Source organism: Akebia trifoliata, chromosome 5 (genome assembly GCF_017979445.1).
Source record: "Akebia trifoliata isolate Shusen 1 chromosome 5, ASM1797944v1, whole genome shotgun sequence".
NCBI classification, from domain to species: Eukaryota; Viridiplantae; Streptophyta; class Magnoliopsida; order Ranunculales; family Lardizabalaceae; genus Akebia; species Akebia trifoliata.
In genome coordinates, this window is record NC_141379.1 from 2,862,417 (window position 1) to 2,885,898 (window position 23,482).

Sequence of the window (23,482 nt, forward strand, 5' to 3'; positions counted from 1 at the left end):
TCATCTCGCACATCTTGACATGTAAGTGGATAGGTGTATCACAAGGAAAAGCATCTATGGTTCTAATACACTTTCACGTCAAGGTGTGTGATGTGAAGTCCAATCTTGAGCTCACTTCAAGATTATTCATTTCGTTATGATTGAACTTGAACCTTCTTCTTAACTAAAAGATGATGGATGGAAAACGAATAATAAAGAGCTGTTTTTTTAGGAAATGGCCTCTTTGGAATAATTATAGATGTTTAGTCTTATTCATCACTCAATCTTATCTTAGAAGCATGGGTGGCATATTTTTATCAAGCGTTATTATCAGAAAAATTACATATATTTTGATGTTCTTCATCAGCTTTCCTTCCTTCCCACAAATGGGCGAAGTAGGTCTGAACCACTGTACTACACTTCGCCATTTTTGCCTTCCCATTTGGATCCAAATGTGCTTTCAAATGATAAAAACCCAAAAAAAAAAAAAAAAAAAAAAAGGGAAAATAGCAACCAAAAACCATTAAAATAACCGATTAAGGCCATTGGGTCAAATCATTTTTTTCTATACTAAGAGAAGGCATTAAAAAAAAAATGCATGTCATATAACATAAGCTTCAATCCCCTTGAACTTATTGCAATTTTCCTCAAATAAATGTCAATGGAGATGTAAAAAAATGTAACCATGCACCTACAATAAAACACAGAAAAACTTAAAAACATCCATCCACTTCATTGATGATAGTTAAAACTAATCCCAAGTACTAGACTTTCAGTATTTGTGAGGAGAAAATAATTGTATGGATGAACCCTACTATTGAGGTCACCAACCTCTCCCCCTTCCATAAAACCCAACGAAAGTACACCACCTCAAAAACCCTAAGGAAGATGCAAGTGAGCACAAAAATCTCCCCTTTGGTACATGAGAGTTAAAACTGTTTGATGCCACAAATTGAAGATTTAAATTCTCCTCCAGTGCTAATGCAATTATCAAAAACCGTTGTCCACTCTACCTTCCATAAGGATGGTATCGACTACCCCCAGCACCACCTCCATAACCCCCTCTACTTCCATAGGAGTAGCCACCACCACTACCGCCGTAACCACCACCAAGGCCAGCATCAAAGCTACTTCCGTAACCACTTCCTACACCACCACCACCATATCCTCCATAACCCTCACTTGCTCCACCGTAACCAACTCCCCCCATATCATAACCCCTTCCAAAACCTCCACCATAGCGGCCTGAGTATCCAAGGGAAGGCTCACCCCTATAAGCTCCTAAACCACCACCACCATATCCTCCATACCCACCACTAAATTCACTTCCACCATAGGCACCGAATCTACCTTCGAAACCCCCTCCCGACCTATAAGAACTAGCGCCAAAGCCACGACCGCCACCACCACCACTGCCGCTGCCGCCACCACCACCATATCCACCATAAGCATCCCCAAATCCACCACTATAGCTTGACCTAGTATCACTAAAACGCTTGGGTGGTGGCGGTGGTGCGTTTGGTTTCTTTGGTTCAGCCTTCTTGATCTCCACCTGCAACAAGAGAGAAACACCAACCAAATTGTAAAACTTCAAAAGCTATCCGAATGGGTACAATCCAGGCTCCTAAGAAACCATAATTGAAAAAACAAGAGAGATCACGGGGCATCATTCATAAATCCATCATTTGCACAAAGAAAATGTAAAAACTTACCAAAAACAATAGCAAAGTCATTAATGAATAAGAGGCTCAAACACAACAAAGGTTTCCTGAAGTGTGCAAAATTTTCCACTCAAATGCATTAAAGTCCATAAACATGCATTTGCAAGGCTGGGTATTTATTGCCAACCTATCTGAGTGAAAAAGTTTACAACAAACTTATCATCTAGCTAAGCATGGTTTTAAATCTCTTACGAGATAGATTTACACGGCGTCACAGAATTCACACCATCTCGCGAGATAAGCATGATGACTCAGATTATATTTTGAAAATCTCATCCGAGTCAATAAAACTTGGCTGAGCCAACTGGGATTTTGTATATTTTGATTAGAATAATTATTATTTTTAAATTTAAATATTTATTATATATGAAACATGATTTTATGACTAAACCTTCTAATCTACCTTATTTTATTAAAAAAATTATAAATATTTTCATTTGTAAAAATATATATGGGTCAGGATCCGAAGACACATAAAGCTACAAGTGTTTTGTCCTATATGGGCAAAAAGGTTCGGAATGGGCTGATTTTTTGTGAGGATGATTTCTATGGTGAGGGGATCATCCTTGCAAAAAATCAGCCCATTCCAAAATTTCTAACCCCATCAAAAGTGATTTACAAAAATGGATGGTCCAAAATTCTTCAACTTGCAAACATGGGGCTAGAAGTTTCAGAATGGACTGATTTTTTGTGAGGATGATCTCCTCACCATAGAGATCATCCTCACAAAAAATCAGCCCATTCCAAACCTTTTGCCCATATAAGACAAAAGACATTGTAGCTTTATGAGTAGCTTTATGCGTATGTGGATCCTGACCCCATATATATATATATATATATATATATATATATATATATATATGAATAAAAAATCCAAACCCAAGTTAAATGGTTTATCTAGTCCAAGTGAGTCAACTCCTATGAGACAAATCAGTCTCGTCCTTGGACAAGACGACAACAAACCATGTTTTGAAACCATGAGCTATGCAAATGCGTAAAAACAGTTAATGACTAATGAATAATAACTGCAATTATCAGCCTAGTAGGCTGTGCACTAACCTGAGAACCAGCCAGCTCAATCTTGTTCCCCATAGCCAAGAGATCGTCGACAGCTTGCTCGGTCTCAAATGTAATAAACCCAAAACCACGAGACCGGCTTGTAGCATGGTCCCGCATGATCATATGTTCCTTGACCTCTCCAAACTTTGCAAAGAAGTCCTTGAATTCATCTGCCCCATTCAAGACGAAGATAAAATTACATCTCGATAGTCAAAGAAACCAACCTACCCACGTTGAGATAAAGGAAACTGAAAGTAGCGAAATTGAAAAACACCTTCCGTCACAGATGTAGGAACTCCACCCACAAAGATTTTCTTCGTCTTAAAATCCCTAGAACCAATGGATCCCTTTGGTATGGTCCGCTTGATTTCCACCTACATTTCACACAATCGAATCGAAACAATGTTAACTACATCAACAACCAACAAACTAATGAAAAATAAGAATTCTAGCCCAAAATAGGCATTTTGAGTTAAACCCACTTGTTTCCCATTTATAATATGGGTGTCTTGAATGACTTTATCGACGACAGACGGATCAGCATAAGTCACAAATCCAAACCCACGAGGTAGCCCACTTCTTCGGTCTTTCATTATAACAGAATCGGTGAGTTCACCATATTTACCGAAATGCTTGGTAAATTGGACTGCATAAACAAAGATAAAAATTAATTAATTAAAAAATCAGAAAGAAAACAATGCTAACAAGAAATTGGAAAGTACATGAACATAGAACTAACCAGGAGTCGTCTCTTTTGCTAAACCACCTATGAAAATTTTTCTGCAAATATATATGGAATTGAGTAAGAGATCGTGAAAGAGCCAAATGAATTGCAATAAAAAAAACTTTAATATAACAAGAAAAAGAGCCCAATTCACTAAATCAAAGAGAAGAATATTACAGATAAAGAACAAATTAATGGGTTCATAGAGGAAATAAAATGGGTACAAAGAGAGATTCTTAGTTGTTTAAGAGATAACTTCAACAAACCAAGAAAAAGAACCAAACAAATGAAACAAAAATAAATGAAGAAGAATGAATCTGTGAAAATGGGTACCAGGAAATATCTTTAACTTACTAAAAAGGATACAAAATCAAGAGCAGATAAAATATGGGTTCCACAGATAATAAACAGAGAACTTAAGAAGAAGAATTAAAAGGACTCACCCAGGGCTAGCTCCTTGACCTGTATGAGGGTGAAACTTCTCTTCCTCTGTAGGCTCTGAGGATTTAACGTCGTTAGCTTCTCCGTCAGAGGAACCCTCATTTGTCATGATTTCCGAGGTAGGAAGACGGAAGTTGAGACGGCGAGGAGGGATAAAGAGAGAAGACCTGGAGAGGGTACTGGCGGTTTCGAAGAGGATTTGGTGAGTAACGAACGTAAGCCCTAGAAAACAAAAGGATGTTAGATCTGCTTTACGTACTATTTATTGTTGTTGAAATATTTACCCAAAATGACTGAATCAGAATCACTGTATCACACGGATTAACGGTCCTGATTTACTGGAAAGAGAGCCCAAATGGACCCAATTTTGAAAATCACTTATTGGGTGAAAGTAGAATCTGGAACTCATCCAAAATTGACCTGAAACTCAGCAGAAGCTGTGAAAAATGGAATCTGATAGCGAAGCACTGCAGGCTTCGACCGAAATAACACTTTCAAAGAAGCAGTTCAAAGTAGCCTTAATAAGGATGCTTTTTAGAAACGAGTTTTACGAGGAGTTTAAGGCCTATATGCAAACATTGATGAGAGCTTTCAGTTCCGACCATGATTTTTAAGCTCGATATCGCGTCTCGTCTCGTTCAGCTCCGATACCGAGTCATCTCGGATGAATTTTCTGATACGTTTGAGACGTCTCGTGAGATAACTCAAAAAATATAACGTGAGGCATAAAACTCGGTCAAAAAAATCACTTTGTGAGTTGATCTCGTTTAGCTCTGATACCGAGGTAACTCGGGCGATACGTCTCGGTCTCTGACAAGTTTAAAAACCATGGTTCTGACGCTAAACCTAATAAGGGGTTAGTGACTCCATCCTTTATTTTGGCTATGCTTCTCCTGTTAACATCGGGCTTCTCCAAATTCATTCCCAAAATATTCATTTATAATTCCTAAAATGTTCAAAATATAAGTACATTAGTAATTAGAGTCGTGATGGGGGTGACAAAGCATTTACTGCGATTCTTACAATTCTAACTGTAGATTTTTATTCGTATCCCAAGAAAATACATCTATAGTTATGTGCACATCTCCCGTCAACTTGTGAGAATTGCAGTAAATACTTTTCATCATTTCAGCATTTTCCTTAGTAATTATATTTTTCTTTTCTTACAATGATCCCTTCAAACCGTTAAAATAACGTAAAAATTACGTTTCAAACACACATTCAATATTTATTACTCATAAATAATAAGATTATAATGATGAATGCACACAATGTTGGCATGCGAATGACATGGCAAGGGCACAAAACCACACCTATTATTCTGTGCCCTTGCCATTGCACATAACCTGCATATCAAGAGACATGAATTCATCACAACTCAAATAATAATTAAGCAATTTTAAAAATGGAGCAACGATTGTCCTTTTAAGGGTGTACATATATCTTCGTACTACTAGAAGTTTTAGAGTTACAACTCGTAAAAATGACAACCGAAGTTTTTTTGTTTGAGATGGAAAAAAAGCAAAATTGAAGTTTGACAGATAAGAACCATCCAGGTCAAAGTAAATGACAACACCATCTAAAGTTGGTTTCAGATTTATGGGACGCCAAAATTTTTGCAGGTATGTTGCCAGTGTTCAAGTTTATGATACATGAGGCCATTTTTTAGAGCAGAAGTACAAAAACAAGCTTCTCATCCATCAGTTGAAGAATCATCGCAAGTGAATGGTTGGGAATGGAATTGTCATCGATCCACGATTAGTAAGTATTCTGTGGATTAAATCTCTGTCGCCCATCGCGCCTATAGTATGGTGTTTCGTCGATGGTCCTCCTCACGTAGTCTATGTATGGTCGAGGTGTCTGAGGTGACTCCTGCAAGTTGTGACCAGGGGTACTACGATCAGGTGTGACCGGACCTAAAATATTTGGTGTGGTAGCCATAGATCGCCTGGCCCTATCAGGTCTATCGAGAAACCATATGAAGATCGCCACGGTCATTAACAACACAGCAGAACACCCAAGAATAGTAGCCCAAAGAGCAATACTTGTAGTTGAAGATGGTACTCTTTGTTCAGGCTCATAGCTGACACCCAATTCCTCTCTTTGACCTGTAAAACAGATCCATTAGATACGTTATTGCTGTGGTTGGTCTTAAAATTTGCCCCAAAACTCTTCTCCCACTCCAAAAAGCATTAAAAAAAAATTAAATAAATAAAAAGGGTGACTTGTTAATTTTAAAATAATTAAATGGAAGAAACCATCCAATTTATAGGCTCCCACACCATTCAATCTATCCCCTACATGTGTGACATGTAAAGGGCTAGCAGAAAGAACAAATCAAAAAGAAGAAAATCCGAAAATGAAAATTTCATGGGAGAGGTCCTGTTTCTTTCCAGGAAAAAGTAGGCATACCAGTGGCTGGGAGAGTGATGATGATTTTGTCTTTGAATCTCTCATCTCTAAGAACTTTGACCTGAAATCATGTGTGAGAGAAACGGACATCACAGCAATCAATATTTTTTTGGGTAAACTGAATATTCAGATGGGATTTGAGATAGTTCATTGTTGATAGATTGCATCATGACAACGTATCAAAAGAAAGAATTCATGCAAACCTCATATTCAGCACGCCCACCAATCCCAAAATCATCTCTGTGGATGCATCTGACGAGCATCAGATCTCTGCCTTGCCAATGGATTTCCACATCTACAATTAAGAATGAAATTAGTTCACCATTGTAAACATCATAATGGCCAATCCAAAAGGAATATTTGCAGGATGAACAGAAGAAATTAAATTATTGTCCACACCTCTACCCAACACATGTGACACGACAATAGCTGCAAACAATATATTCATAAACTAAGGTCTGTTTGAAAAAGATCGACAGCGTTTCTGAAATGTTGGTGCGACAACGTGTGCAATATCACCAAATTTTCAGAAAATGGAATGTCCTTGTTACTAGGATCATTCCCGATGGTTAACATACTAAATCTTTAGAGACATTCAGAACAGCTGTAGTGAATGTTCAAGGAAAGAAGTGTATGGATCATACAGTTAAAACATCTCATTTGGTTAGGTGTTTCTTGGAAAACCTTTTTGGTGAGAACCTCAGATTATAAGTTCCAACCCAAAATGAACAAGCCACATATCAAGGCAGTCACAGCTAGAGTTTTTTCATCCTCCAATTCAAATGCAAATATTCCTCACCAATCTAAACAAAATATAAATTACTCAAGTCATCACCTGTATTACCCACAACAGTTATGATACTCGTGTTTGAGTCTGGTGTCAGATTCAACTGCATCAAGTCCTGTAACAAGCAAGCATCTCAAGTTGAGTGACTATGTCGTCAGAAATGACAAATCAATCTCTAAATTTCTTCTTTTATTTTTTTTTTCCTTTTCACTAAATCCAGGAGGGACTCAATCAACTCTGTATCAATTGAATTATCAAATTCGCCAACTTTGGAAAAGCTAAAAGGTAAGCTCATACTGATGCAAACAACACTCCATGGTTATATAAATAACACAAAATCATCAAAAAAAAATGACAGCAACAAAATATAACTTGTTTCATATGTAATTATCAGCAGATATTTCTTTGTTTTGTATTATGTAACAGCTTACTACCTTGCCCATTTCTAAAACTTTGAATCCTCCAACAAAAAGTGCCGTTGATGATCCCATTACATGTTCCACTTCTCGAAGTGAAGCATTGACGGAAAGAGTTATGTCTGATTTCAAGGCCTTTGATTTCGGTATGGAATGCGCCAAATGCTCAGGGGAGTAAGGGAAGAAGAGGCAATATGAGTTGCCAGTATCAAGATCTCTCCACGGCTTTACATACCTTAAGTCCCACCAAAAGAAAGCAACATTGAAAATATGAGAAAAGAATTTGGTAGTTTCATAAATAAATAAGCTTTAAAGAACAAGACAGAAAAATACCCAAGAAAAGTTGGCTCCACCCTACAGTCAAACAGGACTCCCTTGCTGTTCCCATTAGGTTCAAAGTCATTGCTGTAAATATCGGTTTTTCAATCAAACAAATAGATTAAAATATATCCGTGTATTAATCAAGGTTTCAGTTACCGAAGAATCCACAATGTCATAAGATTACCAAAACAAAAACAAAGTAATAGACATGCAAATCCAGAAAGGTTGGCAATCAAAGCAAGGGAGCTACTGACCTAAATCTCACAGAAAAGTAATATCCTTTTGTAGGGAAAGGAACGTTTGTCAAGGTCTCTGCGGGAGAATCAACAAGAACCAAATCCACTCTTGGCACTGTAACTGTTGTTTGCAGTTTCAAATTCGGACCTTCAAAGATTACTGTTCACAGAAAACAGTTACCGTGGGAATGATAGCACTGAATCCAAATTCAAGTGTATAAAGATGATTGAAAGAAGAGCAATAAAATTTTCATCAAGCGCGTGTTTCCTACGTAGCTACTTATGCAATATCAATTAAAATATAGTTTGATTTCAATACCTTCAGTTGCACCCTCCCCAACAGCATGAGCTTCTCCTGATTGCACATCTATGGATAGAACACTTTTATTGGCACTTAACCATTGGCCAAGTACACGATCATCCAACCCTACCAGATAAAGTGAAATACTAAGATACCAATTTACAGATTAGATGATAAATCATGACTACAGTTTGTCCCTACTGCACCCTCTTAGATACTGAGTTGAAAAATGACATCAAAACAACGTTTGATAAGAAACAAGACAAGAATAAGGAAACAATACTATCGGTGGCCACAAGGGGTGGGGGTTGTTTAAAATGGCAATGAACCCATGACCTCAACATCACAACATATGGCGTATCTACAACATAAGATGTTTCACTTCACACCCTTCACCTCCAGCAACATAAAGTGTCACTAGTTCCAACAAACTATTTTATTATGGGATGAAAGCTGTTCATGCATATAAAGAAAGAGAGAACTTTATTGAAAAATATGACAGGACGAAAGAATTTTATTATTAGTAAAAAATATAGTGGATATAAACCAATAAATGGGCAACATAGAAGGAAAATCTTAAACATGCTTCAAGTCAGATATTTCATACATTTTGTATGTAAATGTGAACTTTCTGTGTCATCCTTTGAGCAACACTTCAATACAAATAATTTCATCTTCAGTGTGTCTTAAGAGAGAACAAGATTGAATGAGAAGGATTGGTGAACACAAGAGTAATATTTTCAATGGCTATAGCCCCTAAATAATCACCAGGTCCTGATGAATAACCAGGGCTAGAAAATGCTGAAAATGAAAGTGGATTTAAATGTTATCCATGCATCCAATTTCCAGGCAGGCTCTACACCACGGAGGACAAGTATGATCAATGTAGAAGGATGTGGTTCAACGCCAAGGAATACAGTTATTTCATATATAGGACCTAAGCCAATTCATTATTTTGATTGATTTAACAATTGGACCCCCTCCCATAAATCCTACAAGAAAATCGGATCTATAAATAATTATTACACAATAATCAAATCCGAATTGAGGAACTTTGACAGGCTAAGGACTCCATGCTGGTGAGTGAAGGATCCTTTTACCAGCTCTTTGCAAGTTCATCAGTATCATAAATGTATGTGATATCCTAAATCTAGGTCAAAGTTTATCTCAGGAAAACTCAAGCATTTGCTTTTATTCCTCAAGCATCTTATCGGTCATGTAGCAAAAAATAGTTGTTGTCTAGTGATCAATCTGATGTTCATAATTTTATACATAGCCAAAGTAGTGTCTCATATATGTTGGATTCCCCTGATGTAGGGATGATGAGTGTTGTTACTGCAAATCCGGGAAACAAACCTTGTAGCCTGAACAAAGTTTTTGATGGATTCCCATCAAGGTATACTTTGAATGCGGTGCAATGCAACTTCTTCGGCTCTTCCTAGATAGCACCAGTAGTGCACCAAGCAAATGCTACTCCCGCAATACAAAGCTTGTGGAGAACTCACATGTCAAACTACATACTGTTGTATGGGTTGATAATACAGCTTGTTGAAGAGAAGATAATCAATTAATCAAAATTATAATATTGTTAGAGTTCATCAGGACATATTAATAATTTTTTGTGGTTTAGAAAGCAGAAGAACAAAACAGTAGACTGTAGATACTTCTATACGGGTTCAGGAAGTTGTCAAATAAATAACGTTTTTGAAATATCAATCTTCAACGAAAAATGGAATTGTGGGGTCAAAACATCAGGGTTCCATCAGTGCCTTGGGATTCACTCCCAACTATCACAGACCTCAGAAGTGCCTTGAGCAATAAAAGAAGATGATGGAAATGAACTGAACTGAAGTTCATTTGCATCAAATAAGCATTGAGCGATAACGTGGAAATGCTTGACATCAGCAAAGCTTTAGCCAAATAAAATTGAACAAAATATGTATAATAAAGAAAGAGCTGCCTCATCAATATATCAGGACTGCCTCCTGGGGACTTATTGAGGAAACAAATTGGTTGAGTTATGTCATAACAAAACAAGAAATATGTATATATAAACAAAACCACTACCTTCAATACTGAAGTTAAGATAATAGGCCCACGAAAAACGACTGCATTCCGAGGGTATAAATGAGCACCAACTGAAATCTGAAAATAGTAAATTTCAAACAAATAGCAAATAAAAAATCATTTTTTTCTCATATGCTGCAAATGGAAACACACACGTCATTTCAATGGAAATACGAAAGATCAACAAATAGAAACATTGATTGCTGTAGAAGACATGTAAAGAGTTAGAAAATGAAGAAATAAAGTACCATCACATAGTCTGACTTCTGTGGACTGTTGTGAATTGATATCCGTATAAGAGCTCTACCATGGCGAATTGCCTTCAATCAGAATAACAAAGAGAAAAGGGTTGAGAGTTGGATCAAATAGACAGGAAGAGCTTAAATTGATAATAGACAGAAATGATGTGCATGTCTTCAAGATGAGAAAGTGAATGAATATCAGGATAATTATAGAAAAAAGGTAACAAAGATGCCAGGAAGTCCAAAGCGTGATTCCTCCCTGATTGCATGTTTTTTGAACCATGAGAGAATTCAGAAGCTGCATAAAATTATAACGATGCCAAGCAAACCTTGAGGTGAATATTTCCAGAGCTATCACGTGTGTCATTAATGGTCACAACATCTGGATAATTAGTCTCAGCATCAAATTGAACCACATCATAAGCTTCATGAAAGGGGTTTCCTAATCAAAAGATGGTGAAGCCCCAAAGTCAGAATACATAAAGATAAATGGTTAACAATTGATTTAAATTGTTGAACTATAAATACCTAGAGCATCACGATAGTTTAGTTCAAGTTCAAGTTTAGCACCAACAGCAAGGTCAACCACATGGCAAGGGAAGTCCTTAGAACCTACTCTTATTTGAGCCACCTAGTCATAAAATAAAGCACCCACACAATAAGAATTTAAACCAATCCAATAATGTCAAGAAATTAGACTGCGGGTTTTACATTGAGAACAAGTTATAGAAAAGGCTCACAAATTTCCTCAAGGCGTATAACTATTTCCATGTAAGAAATTATAATATCAAAAAGATAATGGAAATGCCTGATATGCAGGTCAAAAGGAGACTGGAGACATATACTTAGTTTTATATGTATACTTAGTTTTTCATTGTCAAGAAAATTTAAACAATGACAAAATGCAAAATTAGACATTTTTAATGGTAAAAAATTGTACTTTCCAAATAAATCTACGTAAAGATTATACAATCAAATCAGAAATTGGGGTCTTATTTAAACTAAATACATTTATTTTATTCAACTTTTAGTGAGGCATGCGCCTGGTGCACGTTGCACCTTGACTGAGGCAAAGTCAAGGCATGTGCCTTGCTACGCCTCGCTCACACTGCCCCGGCTGATATGTATGACAGTGATTTCGGTCTGCCCCACCTCGAGGCGTGCCTCGCCTTGACTATACTGAAAGGAAGTTTGTTGTGCACAATTATGTGTGTTTCGTAAACATCAAAGAAAATAAGATTTATTGCACAATTATGTGTCTCGTAAACATGATAGATAGTAAGATTTATTGCTTTAGAAACTTTGGCTTCGCAAAACATGGATGTTAACAAGTTTGGGGAAATACTTAAAATGTTGACCAGATCCAATTTAATGAACTTTCAGTTCATAGGATCACATTTTCTTCTCCCATTTATTTTTTGTTTTTGCCTTTGACTCGGTTTATTAGTCATTAGAAGAACTACTTAGTCATTAGAAGAACTACTAAGCATAACCATGAAATATTGACGTAATACAGCAATTCAAAATTTTCAACACAGGTTTCTAACATATATAAAAACTGAGATGAGAACAGCGAAACATAGTTAAATTTAACAGATACAGCAGAACGATAACACTACTGTAATAGTTACATACATCACATCATGTAAGAGCCATGGATAACATAAGTAGACATACCTCTGCCACCCTTACACAAGATGCAATTTCAGTTCTTCCAGTTGTTCGATCTTTTGCCTGAATGCAACCAAGATTATTACTCTCCCTTGTCTTTATTCTACTCCCATCAACAGAAATAGCATCCTGTTGAATCTCTTCATTCTTTCCACCGCAAGGTCTCAATAAAGAGTAAATAATAGTCCCTTTGCGACTGTAAGAATCCAATTGATTGTACGAGCCCGTTGATGCAGGTAAAATATTTGATGTGGTATAAAAAGGTGGAAGGATCCAAGTGATTGGCACTCCAAGAGCAAGAGGAGGATCAGAAACCACCCATAACGATCCCGATACATTATATGATATTGACTGTGAGAGAAGTGTGCCAGAAGAAATAAAATCACAAGAGAATGAAACACCAACGTTTGTTCGGCCTCCAGATCTGGTATGAATAGAAGTTCAGGAGAAATGACAAGTTACCAACTTCATAACACATTTTAGAAAACATCTTATTAAAAAGCTCTCCCTGGTAAGAAGGATAAAATCCATGCAACAACATTATATTACAATCAAAGAAAATGCAATAGATAAAATACAGAACAAGATGGGGAAACCTTGACTACCATTCGAAATTCAGAACTAACAAGGACCACTGAACAGGTGGAAAAAAGCCGGGCATACTCATGGAAAGTGGAAATGGAAGCAGATGAGTTTCAAGTGAATGGATACCTACAGATAGATCCATTGTTCTAGCACATATCTTAATCTTCCCTACCACATATCTTGGTTGCAAGTTATCAACTTGAAACTCTGCTGCCATTCGAAAACATACAATTCCTATAGCTGCTTCTAAGACTCATTATGGGCTAATGGACTAGAACTTAGAAATAAGTCAAAGAACCTATTGAAACACCCCAAAAAAAATCTGGTCCATACTCATCAACAATCCCCCGCAACTGCTCTTGGGCATGGAGAAAGATTTTGCATTCTCGAGACCAAACAAAAAAACTTCATCTACCACATAATTGGAAATGGAAAGGAAGTCCCTTTGGAAGACCCCTAGCACCCCAAAGCGTTTCTCTTTGAACACTTTATCCATGCTAGCACAATCGATCTCTCCCCCAAAGTGGCGTCGAAGTGTCCTCTATTATCTTCAATGGAGATTGGCCCTCCGCCTTGGGCTCTAACAGTAAAAATGAAAGAATTTGGGATAACTTAGCTCATATCCCTCTTTCCAGATTCTAACAAAAGGGTAATAAGTCTTATGTTGTTAAAGCTATTCGGCCTGCAGGTAGTACAATGAATCATAAAATTATTTGGGTTAGAAAATCCGTTTCTTGCATTTGTTTCAATGCTTGGCTAGAAATCAAAGGTAGACTCAAAACTCAAGACCTGCTCATCCGTTTAAATCTCTTCACCAAATCTGCAACCTTATTAGAGGATTCATTTTCATTGGTTTCCCTGATCAAACTTGAGGTTAGCAAGGAACAATGCATAGCACTGAAAAGGGGGCGGCCGAAAACACCAGCTACACCTAACATATGAAATGGATGCATAAGGATGTTGTGCTCAGCCTGGAATACAATCATAAATTTGAAAGTTTTTCAGATGGTATGCCTCCGTGAAATTAGCACCCAGATTTTTTGTCTCTTCCAAAAGGTTTTGGTGGGCCCCGGATTCATCTTGTGTTTTCATGTTTCACGCTTAAAACAGAAACTCGGAAACATGTGATTACATCAACAGCATTTCCCACAATAACAAATGACGGCATCATACAGGTGGCAGTGTGGCACCATACGGCAAACGCTAATTAAAGACCATCTAATGGTCAAGCAATCATTGAGGTATTAGTTCAATGGGTTGATACAGTTCAAGATTTCAATCCTTGCAGGCAAGGACATTGCAAGGGGACGATGTGATATGTGTTGTGTATGAGATGTCTTGTATTTTGTTGCACTATACAGAGTTGCGGTGGGGGGGGCAGCCCCTGTCGGGGTATGAAAAGGGCAATCGTGTAATATTGTCTTAAGGATTTTCTATTTTGGGGAGAAAAACGCGATTTAGCAACTACTGGCTTTATAGATAGAGATCTCTAAGGATGTAAAACTTAAGAGAAAATAATTATTGTTCTTGTTCTGATATGAAGACGTAGGCACACTGCAGAACCACGTAAATCCTTGTGTTTTTGTGCGATTTTTGTCATCTTTGTTGTTTCGTTTTTTTCACAATATGAACCACCCTAATAAACAGTTCCTAATTAATGATTAAGCTTTAATTAGTAAGAGATACTAAGTAGTAGTTACCATGCTGTTCTTAGCTTTCTGTTTCATATTCTTATCTCTTTCTTTTGTTGCGTCTTCCTATTTTAAGATCCTTTCATGATTAGCAGGATAACTATAGCAATAAAAAGTAGCTCTTTCTATTGAGAAGGCCTCTATGGTATCTTTTTTTCACAAGAAAAAAACTTTATTAATAGAAACAACAAGAAAGAAGGTGGTCAAGACGACCAACCAAAAGAAAAACAAAGAAGCCCCCGAAAACTAAAAACAAAAGATCAACCCTCACTCAGATGCAAAACACCCGTCCCCCGGTCATCTCGAATTGACCATCTTCTTTTTCTTCTTTTTTTTTTCTTCAGATTAAACCAAGTTTAAGAGATTCCTGGTCGTGTCGAATAGACCATCTTCTTCATTCTTCTTTTTTTTTCTGAATAAAATAAGTTACTGACAGCTGCAATTCCATACCAGCTCTAACCCACGAATCATCATGTTTGCCTTCTAAAATACACAAATAAAAAAAGGTCTACAACAAGCTGGATACAAATAGCAGCCCATCAACAATTAATAGATAACCGAAATTTAAAATTGTAGAAGATATGAAATTTCAATAATGTCCTTCCATCAACATAATCATGATCCAAAATAATCTTGTAAAGGAAAACAGGGAGATCTTAACTCGCAAGTCATTAAACATGCCAAAGAAAATTTAAATTAAGACTACCTTAAAGCCTAAAGGCAGAGCGATGAGAAAACAAACTGGATCCTAGCTTTAATATTTAAAAGAAGGAACCAGTGGCATTTATTTAGAAGAATGATCACAAATGAAAGATAGAAGATGACGATTGCAAATGGAAAATTAAATTTCAATGTACGTCAACAATCAAGGAATAGAAGAAAAAAAATTTCATTACATGGTCAGTGTAGGCATCAAAATTTAAAGAGACTTTGCAAGTCTCTGAATTATTGGAAAGTCCCTAAAATCAGACCTGGGCCTACACATTTTAATTATGACCCATTAATTGAGACGAATCTCATATGGTTTAGGTTTGGGTTTGGACTTTTGCAATATAACCCATAATCTAAACAAAATCAAGTAATCCACATATTAAGTGTTGGGCCTTACTCCCAAATAAATAAGTCTGGCCCACCAATAATCCATAGAATCCTTAAAATAGGATTTGAAGGAACTTAACCTTTAAACTAACCAATCAAATCCTTTAAGTCAAGGGTATAGTTGGAAAGTTAATTTAACTTAATTCTATAAATACCAAAGCTTCCTCATCTGAAGGAGATTTGGATCACTCTTTCTCAGAAGACAGAAGCTCTCCCTTTATAGAAGAAGAAACTCTCAGGCCCTCATCCAGAGACAAAGCAAAATTCTCCAAGAGACTCGGACTCTGATTAACAAGAAGATCAAGCCTAAAGCCCTTCTCCAAAAGCCAAAAAATCATTATCAGCCTATAAAGCACGAAGCCCAGAGAGAAGAAAATCTACAAAAGCTTCTACAAAAGATCAAGCACTAACAAAATCACCGTCAAAGCAACCTTCTCATCCGATCATGCACAAAGCCCGGAGAAAAGAAAGCTACACACACGTCGCTATCTTTATTTTGTATTTGACTGTTAATCAGAGGATAACACTAAGATATGTATCGCTATTTTATCAAAATCATTTGCGATCTTGTTTCACAAATCTCAATGTATATTTGTGAAATTTGTTGTCGACAGTTGGTACTTGGATCACCCCCCCCCCCCCCCCGGAGAAAAGAAAGCTACACACACGTCGCTATCTTTATTTTGTATTTGACTGTTATTTTGTATTTGACTGTTAATCAGAGATAACACTAAGATATGTATCGCTATTTTATCAAAATCATTTGCGATCTTGTTTCACAAATCTCAATGTATATTTGTGAAATTTGTTGTCGACAGTTGGTACTTGGATCACCCTCCCCCCCCCGCAAAAAAAAAAAAATTTACATCTTTAATTTAAAGTGAACAATGCAGAACATCCCTAGGTTTTTAAGATGACTAAAATTGCAAAACAAATTGACATAGATGCACAATCACACCATGAATAGGTTTTTTTTCCTCCTGGTCCAAGAAAACAACAGTAATCATTCAATTGAAAAGTTTTAGCTAGTGAAATTATTGACCGAAGGAAGCAATCTTATTTTGCCAGTAATTTCTGCAAGAAGAATAGACAATATGTGGAGCTGCTAAAAGATTTTTTTCCCTAATAAGTAGCAAGTTAATACAGTCAAAGACAGTTAAAGCATACCTCCCATATACTACAATAATAAAACCAAGATCTTCAGCATTTGAATAACTGTGGGAGTTAGTTTCCTTTGCATTAGAGAATGAAACATTATAATTATCACCACGCGATCGCCTGGGACTTTGGAAACTCAAAACCTAAACATACAGAAAACAATTTTATCTTAGTTGTAACAAATATAAAAAGTTGATCTCCTCAACTATTTAACACATCTGGAAACAAGAGCAATAGATACGAAGAAATAAATTATCTCATTTTACCTGTTCATCTTCTATAATCCACTTGTAATTCTTGCAGAGTTCATAGAAGGAAAACAAATCGCCCTGAGTTACATGAACAAATTAGTTAAACATGTGCCAAGCCAAGATCATCATCATCACCAAAGCTTTATCCCAAAATTAAAGGAAGGATCAGGATTCATAAAAGAAATCGCAAATTTTCTCCATAAAGTAAGAACATCATTTTTTTATGAAGTCATTATAGAAATCCATTATTATAGATCAATCCTCAGCATCCTACGACTTTGCTAGTTAGGACCCAAAAGAGCCACCTAAGGCATCCTTCTTCATTTGGTCAATTTCACTTTGAGAAATTCTTACCATGAATGACTAGGAGATTTACTTATGTCAAGTGTTGTCATATGTGTAAATCAAGTGGGGAATCAGTCAATCACCTACTTATTTATTGTTCATTTTCAAGAGAGGTATGGCCCCCACTTTCTTTCCCTATTCCAAATCTCAAGATGTTTTCCATCCTCAATTTTAGCACTGCGTCAAAGCTAATTGCTATAGCTCATTATCCGCAAACCAAAAAAATTCAAAATCAAATAATCTTAGTATTAATCAACTTATTAATCTACCATCGCAAATTAAATTAACTAATTGAGCCCATCGATCTTAATTTAGGATCAAACAAACCAATGTAAAAAATCAATAATTAAATTGATCATCAATCAAGCCAACCAATTAAATTCCGATTAACCAAAAATTCAACAAATAAATTCAATTTTAATCAATCTCACAACTGATCAATCTAATCCATGATCCATCTTAAAATCTTAGACCAATCAATGAACAAACTCAAATCACTTAAACTAATCAATTCGACCCGACTAAATATTTTCGATCTAACTAATCTCAACCATTCAATCGATCAATGATGAAGTAAAATTCAAGCAAATCATCAAACAACCAATCATAAAGAGACACCAAAGTGCATGAGATGTGTGGGATCACCCTTCCCCATTTGCAAGAATAGAAATAAAAAATAAAAGAGAAGCTTCCATCTTAGGTTCGGTCAAAGGAAAAAAAAATAGAATAAAAAGAAAAAAATTAGGAAAGAGAAAAATATTATAAAATCCACTCTCCCTTTGTTACAAGCCACACATTCGGTTCAGCCATAGCAGCCAAAAAACCGAGTTGAAGCAATCCCAAATTCATCTTTCCATATTCGCATTTTTTGCAAACAGTCCAATGCGTTTATTTAAACATGAGTAACTTTCTCTAGAAAAATCGAATCTACGAGTCATTTTTTATGTTAGAAACTACACATGAAGAGTTTTCCAACGGTATATCACAAGACTCTCAACTCTTCTCCGATTGGTACAGATTTATCTGTGAAGTTAAGGCAAAATTCGAGATAAAATATAAGGCAATTTGACACTTTTCAGTCAAACGCGTATATCTTCCTCTACAAAATTCCAATCAGGAACCGTTTTTGCGCTAGAAACTAGACACACAGAACTTTCCAACGACATATCGCACACCTTCTAACTCCTTCCCAATCAATACATATTTTTCCCTGAAATTGAGGCAAAATCTGAAATTCGACCTCGATTTTCATACTCATTCAAGTTTGACTCATTCAGCAAATTTCATTAACGTTAACCTTGAACATAGTCTTCTTCATTTGACCTTAGGATTTTCTTAGATCGTAATAGAGACCGCCCACCTTGATCGGGCGGGTTTAGTGTCTAACACCTTCCAAAACCCGTAACTTGACCCCTTGCTCATTTATCTTACCCGTGGACCAATCCAAATCCGTTTAGGAGTTATTTTGGTTCCTAGACCTAAATTAGGTGGCGACTCCCCATTCCCTCAAAATTCTCATTTATCATCAAACACTTTTATTTGAGTAAAAAAGTGTCGAGGCATTTACAATGGCATAATGAAATTTGTTGAACGAGTCGGGCTTGAATGAGTACGAAAATCGAGGTCGAATATCAGATTTTGCCTCAACTTCACAGACAAATATGTATTGATTGGGAATGAACTAGAGGGTGTATGATATGCCATTGGAAAAATCTGTGTGTCTAGTTCCTAATACAAAAGGCGGTTCATAAACTGGAATTTCATAGAAAAAGATATACGCGTTTAACTGAAAGGTGTCAAACTGCTTCAAATTTTATCTCGGATTTTGACTCAACTTCATGGACAAATCTGTACCAATTGGAAAAGAGTTGAGAGCCTTGCGATATACTGTTGGAAAACCCTTCGTGTCTAGTTTCTAACGTAAAAAACGGCTCGTGATTTGATTTTTTTTTAGAGAAAATTATTCACGTTTGAATAAAACGCATCAAAATGTCTGCAAAAAATGCAAATAAGAAGATATGGACTTGGGATTGCTTCAACTCGATTTTATGACTACTATGGCTGAACCGAATCTGTCCAGTAACAAAAAGGACAATAAATTTTATAATATTTTTCTTTTTCCAATTCTTTTTCCTCGTTTTTATATTCTTTCTTTTTATTCTATTTTTTTCTTTGACCGAACCTAAGATGGAAGTTTCTATTCTATTTTTTATTTCTATTCTTGCAAATGGGGAAGAGTGATCCCACGCGTCTCATACGCTTTGTGCCTTTCTTGATTGGTTGCTTGATGATTTGCTTTAATTTTATTTTATCATTGGTTCGATTGAATGAATGATTTGAATTTCAATGGGTTAAGGACAATAAGCCCTAGTAATTACTATTGACACCTCACATTCATTTAATTTGACCTTTCAAATTGGGGTGTAATAAGTAAAATTTTAATTTTTTATCGACAATGGTCCAATACCCAATTTCTTGATTAAAATAAATTCCAATTTTATTATCTTAACACGATCGAATAGTGTCATTCAATGTAATAGAAATCGTCATTTTATATGATCGATCGATGTCATTCCACATGACATAAATCATCATTTTAAGTATAAAATCTTGTCATTTTATGCGAAAATTCAGTTTTCCTAAGCGTGGGGTTTCTAGATATGCTCGATGTACGTGAATATTGTCGAAAGTTTTTTTTTCTTAGTCACATTTCCTAGGAATCGAGGTTTCTAAGTAAAGTCAAATATCAAGGGGCATTTTGGTCATTTTGTTGTAATTCTTCGTAAACATGAATATGCATGCTTCATAAACTCCTAGCAATTCTTCGATGTGCTCAGTATAGAAATCTAAGTTTATTGAGAATTCTTGAATGAATATTACAAAAGCCCCAATAGGGTATTTAAAGACATTTTACATCAACCAAAATATATGAAAACTACCTAATGTAAATATCCTAGAATATCATAATTGATATATTCTAAATATCAATATATATTCTAGAATATCCTCCATCAAAATCTTCCATTTGTGATGAGATACACTAACAATGAAACAATGTATCTCACGCATCTTAATACAATGCATCTTATTCTCTAACATGGGAGGATGATGATTAGTTGATGACTATTAATGGTGCAAACTTGAGCCCTTGATGATGTTCGGAAAGCATGGAGTGATGGAGATACGTCTTATTGTTGATCATGATCATATGTCGTTGGCAGCGATGATCTTAATGGCAAAGACAAAGGCATGGACGAGGTAAGGTTGCAATGGCTATTAGGTAGAATGTGTGGAATACATGAGAATAGGGTCAACAAAATGGACTCCACCGGCATTGTTACCACCACTGATTGGAAGATGAGATGCAAAAAGTAAGGATCAATAGACTACAAGTCGGTGGAGGTGTTAGAGAAGAAGTAAATACGGTGATGCATATAAGTTTTTTTGATGAAATACCTAAGAGACATAAGTTACTAATGCGGCGGAAGGTGGACTACTAAGATCAGTCTCTCAAGAGAGACTCAGCTTTGACACCATGTGAAACCTGGAATTTTATTGAGATTCTCGGATGAATATTACATGAACCCTATTAGGGTAATTATAAAGATTACATCAACCAAGATATTAGAAACTAACCCAATATAGATATACTAATTATCTATAATTCCTAATTTAGAATATCTAATAGATATTACTAAATATTTTATTCTCAATCACCACCTCAACCTTCCTTTCATTATGAGATACATTGACAATGATACAATGTATCTCATGCATCATAATATGATGCATCTCTTACAGTTCGTAAAGGAAATCTATCACAAAAAAAGAATCATTGAGTCTAGAATCTCGTTCACCGTGTGTCTGGAAATTTGGATGGAGCTGAATAGTAGGACTTTTCAAGGGAAAGAACATTCGCTGCAAGATGTCATTTTGTCCATTTTAAAAGGTTCTTCAAAGATTTCATGTTTAAATGGGATTTAATATGTTCTAATTGAGTGGAGCATTGTTTTTTTCTCCTTGGCCTTCTGTACTCTAATAAAATAAATAAAAAAATTACCTATCAACAACAAAGAGATCACAAATTTTTATATTGGTTGCCAACTTAACAGAACCCTCCTTTATACAGGCTTGGAACCGGTAATGCAACGTAAAATGAACTAATAAATTATTCTAACACTTGCCTCGGCCAAAGAAGGGAATACTGGCATTTCACGACCAACACCAAGTTGTTCACTCTGCAGACTCAAAATCATTGAGGAAGGAACCCCTACTCTAACTCTTCCATATGCTTGACATATCACAGTATCTCCATTCCCGTAAATCATGGCACGTATAGTCTGTTCACAAGAACAAATTCGTCAAAGTACATTAAAAAACATACTTTATATCCAAAACTAGGATGTCAACAATCAAGGTAATACAAATTAAAAGAGAAAGACTAAACACGCTAATTTAAAGTCACTGATGCAAAGAAGAAAAAGGAAAATCCACAAAGGGAAATTAAACTAGAGGAATCTATCCGAAATGATTCTTCAATATGTAACGTAGACAGAGAACATGTCGGAGCCGGTCACAAATATGAAGTGTCAGACACATTGATCCCGCAAACCCAATACAAAAACAGGCATGTGCAGTCGGCTTGCTTTATTAAGAGATATACCTTAAAATTTAATTTTATCCATATAATTACAGAATAAAGAAATAAGAGATTCTGCTAACTAAGATAATGTGCATTAAATTTTGTTTTGTTTTTTTTTTTGCTTATCGTGGGTATCCCCACACTTCGGATGAGACTAATCCCACAGTTACATGCATCGCCCCCTCGAAAAGTCCTATGTGCAACTCGTTGAGTCGAGGGCCAATCGGACCCTAGAGGGCGGCCCCAAGGAATTCATTGCTTCGTGGGTTTCGAACACTTGACCTACCCATCCTGAGGAGCTTATCGAGGCTCGGCTTGCCACTAAGCCAACCCCTTGGGGTTGCACATTAAAATCATACAATTGGCATAAATTATTCTTGAAAACAAGACTTCAATCAAAGAGATGAGAAATTCTATGGAACCCACCATAGGGTCCCAAGCATGTGGAAACCTCACTGCATAAAATTATATACAAATGGTATAAATTAGTCCTGAAAACAAGACCTTGATCGAAGAGATAAAAATGCTATGAAACTAACTGAAGGTTCCCAAGCACGTGAAAACCTCAATGCATCAACCTTACCAAGACCCTAAGTGACAAGAAACCAATACAACAGGCACTTCTAGACTAAACGAAATGAAGAGAAGGTAAGGGGCTAAAGTTTTATTGATTGTCAGACATCTAGTGTTTGCCCATTTCACATGGCATCAAATGAATTCAGGCCCCATAAAAAGGAACCATCCCGGTTGTGCTAGGATTAGTCTTAAGTGATTTCTGAACAAGTAAGGATCAGCATTTTTTTTTTTTTTGGATAGATATAGGATCAGCATATTTTTAGGATTACAGATGAGAAATTTTTAAATAAGAGAAGCATGGCACTTATGCTTGACACAAATATCTGGAAGTGCAACCTAATTTTTTCAGCTGAATCTAAATTTTCCAAACATGGCTAAGATTTTGGATCCCATTACAAAAATAGGACAAGATTTGTTATTTCTCAAAATCCAAGGATGTATACCGGGAAGAGAAGATTTTACAGGTTCCGACGGGAATCTTTTTAGGTTTTCACTTTTCCAAAGTCCATACCTCAAACGAGCACTTTGAACCTTGGATTTCATATTGATAACTAGAATAAAAGATAGGGAACTAGATTCTTACCAGGTCCCATATGAAGAACAACCATGTTTAGATAGTTTTTTTTTTTTACCAGGTAAAGAGTTAGTGGTTAGTAAGGTGAAGTTGGGTTCAAGGGCTTTTGAAACTAGACCGTGGGAACAACACTCCACACGTTTTAAATGTAGTTTTATAATGATAAAATTTCTACTTTTGTCCTT

General features: G+C 36.1%; 1 protein-coding gene across 1 annotated transcript in view; it reads right to left on the reverse strand.

The window, feature by feature from the left end:
• Positions 1 to 692: 692 nt before the first annotated feature.
• Positions 693 to 23,482, reverse strand: part of EMB3012 (embryo defective 3012) — a 36,862-nt gene continuing 14,072 nt past the window's right edge. The window contains 22 exon segments of the mRNA XM_086442068.1: positions 693 to 1,531; positions 2,760 to 2,929; positions 3,034 to 3,133; positions 3,242 to 3,405; positions 3,499 to 3,543; positions 5,712 to 6,032; positions 6,337 to 6,397; positions 6,540 to 6,631; positions 7,172 to 7,238; positions 7,558 to 7,774; positions 7,873 to 7,944; positions 8,115 to 8,256; positions 8,416 to 8,523; positions 10,465 to 10,486; positions 10,489 to 10,542; positions 10,713 to 10,784; positions 11,036 to 11,148; positions 11,235 to 11,337; positions 12,384 to 12,801; positions 16,919 to 17,052; positions 17,176 to 17,238; positions 21,690 to 21,845. Coding sequence (XP_086298194.1) covers positions 989 to 1,531; positions 2,760 to 2,929; positions 3,034 to 3,133; positions 3,242 to 3,405; positions 3,499 to 3,543; positions 5,712 to 6,032; positions 6,337 to 6,397; positions 6,540 to 6,631; positions 7,172 to 7,238; positions 7,558 to 7,774; positions 7,873 to 7,944; positions 8,115 to 8,256; positions 8,416 to 8,523; positions 10,465 to 10,486; positions 10,489 to 10,542; positions 10,713 to 10,784; positions 11,036 to 11,148; positions 11,235 to 11,337; positions 12,384 to 12,801; positions 16,919 to 17,052; positions 17,176 to 17,238; positions 21,690 to 21,845 — 3,237 coding nt within the window. The 3' untranslated portion in view covers positions 693 to 988.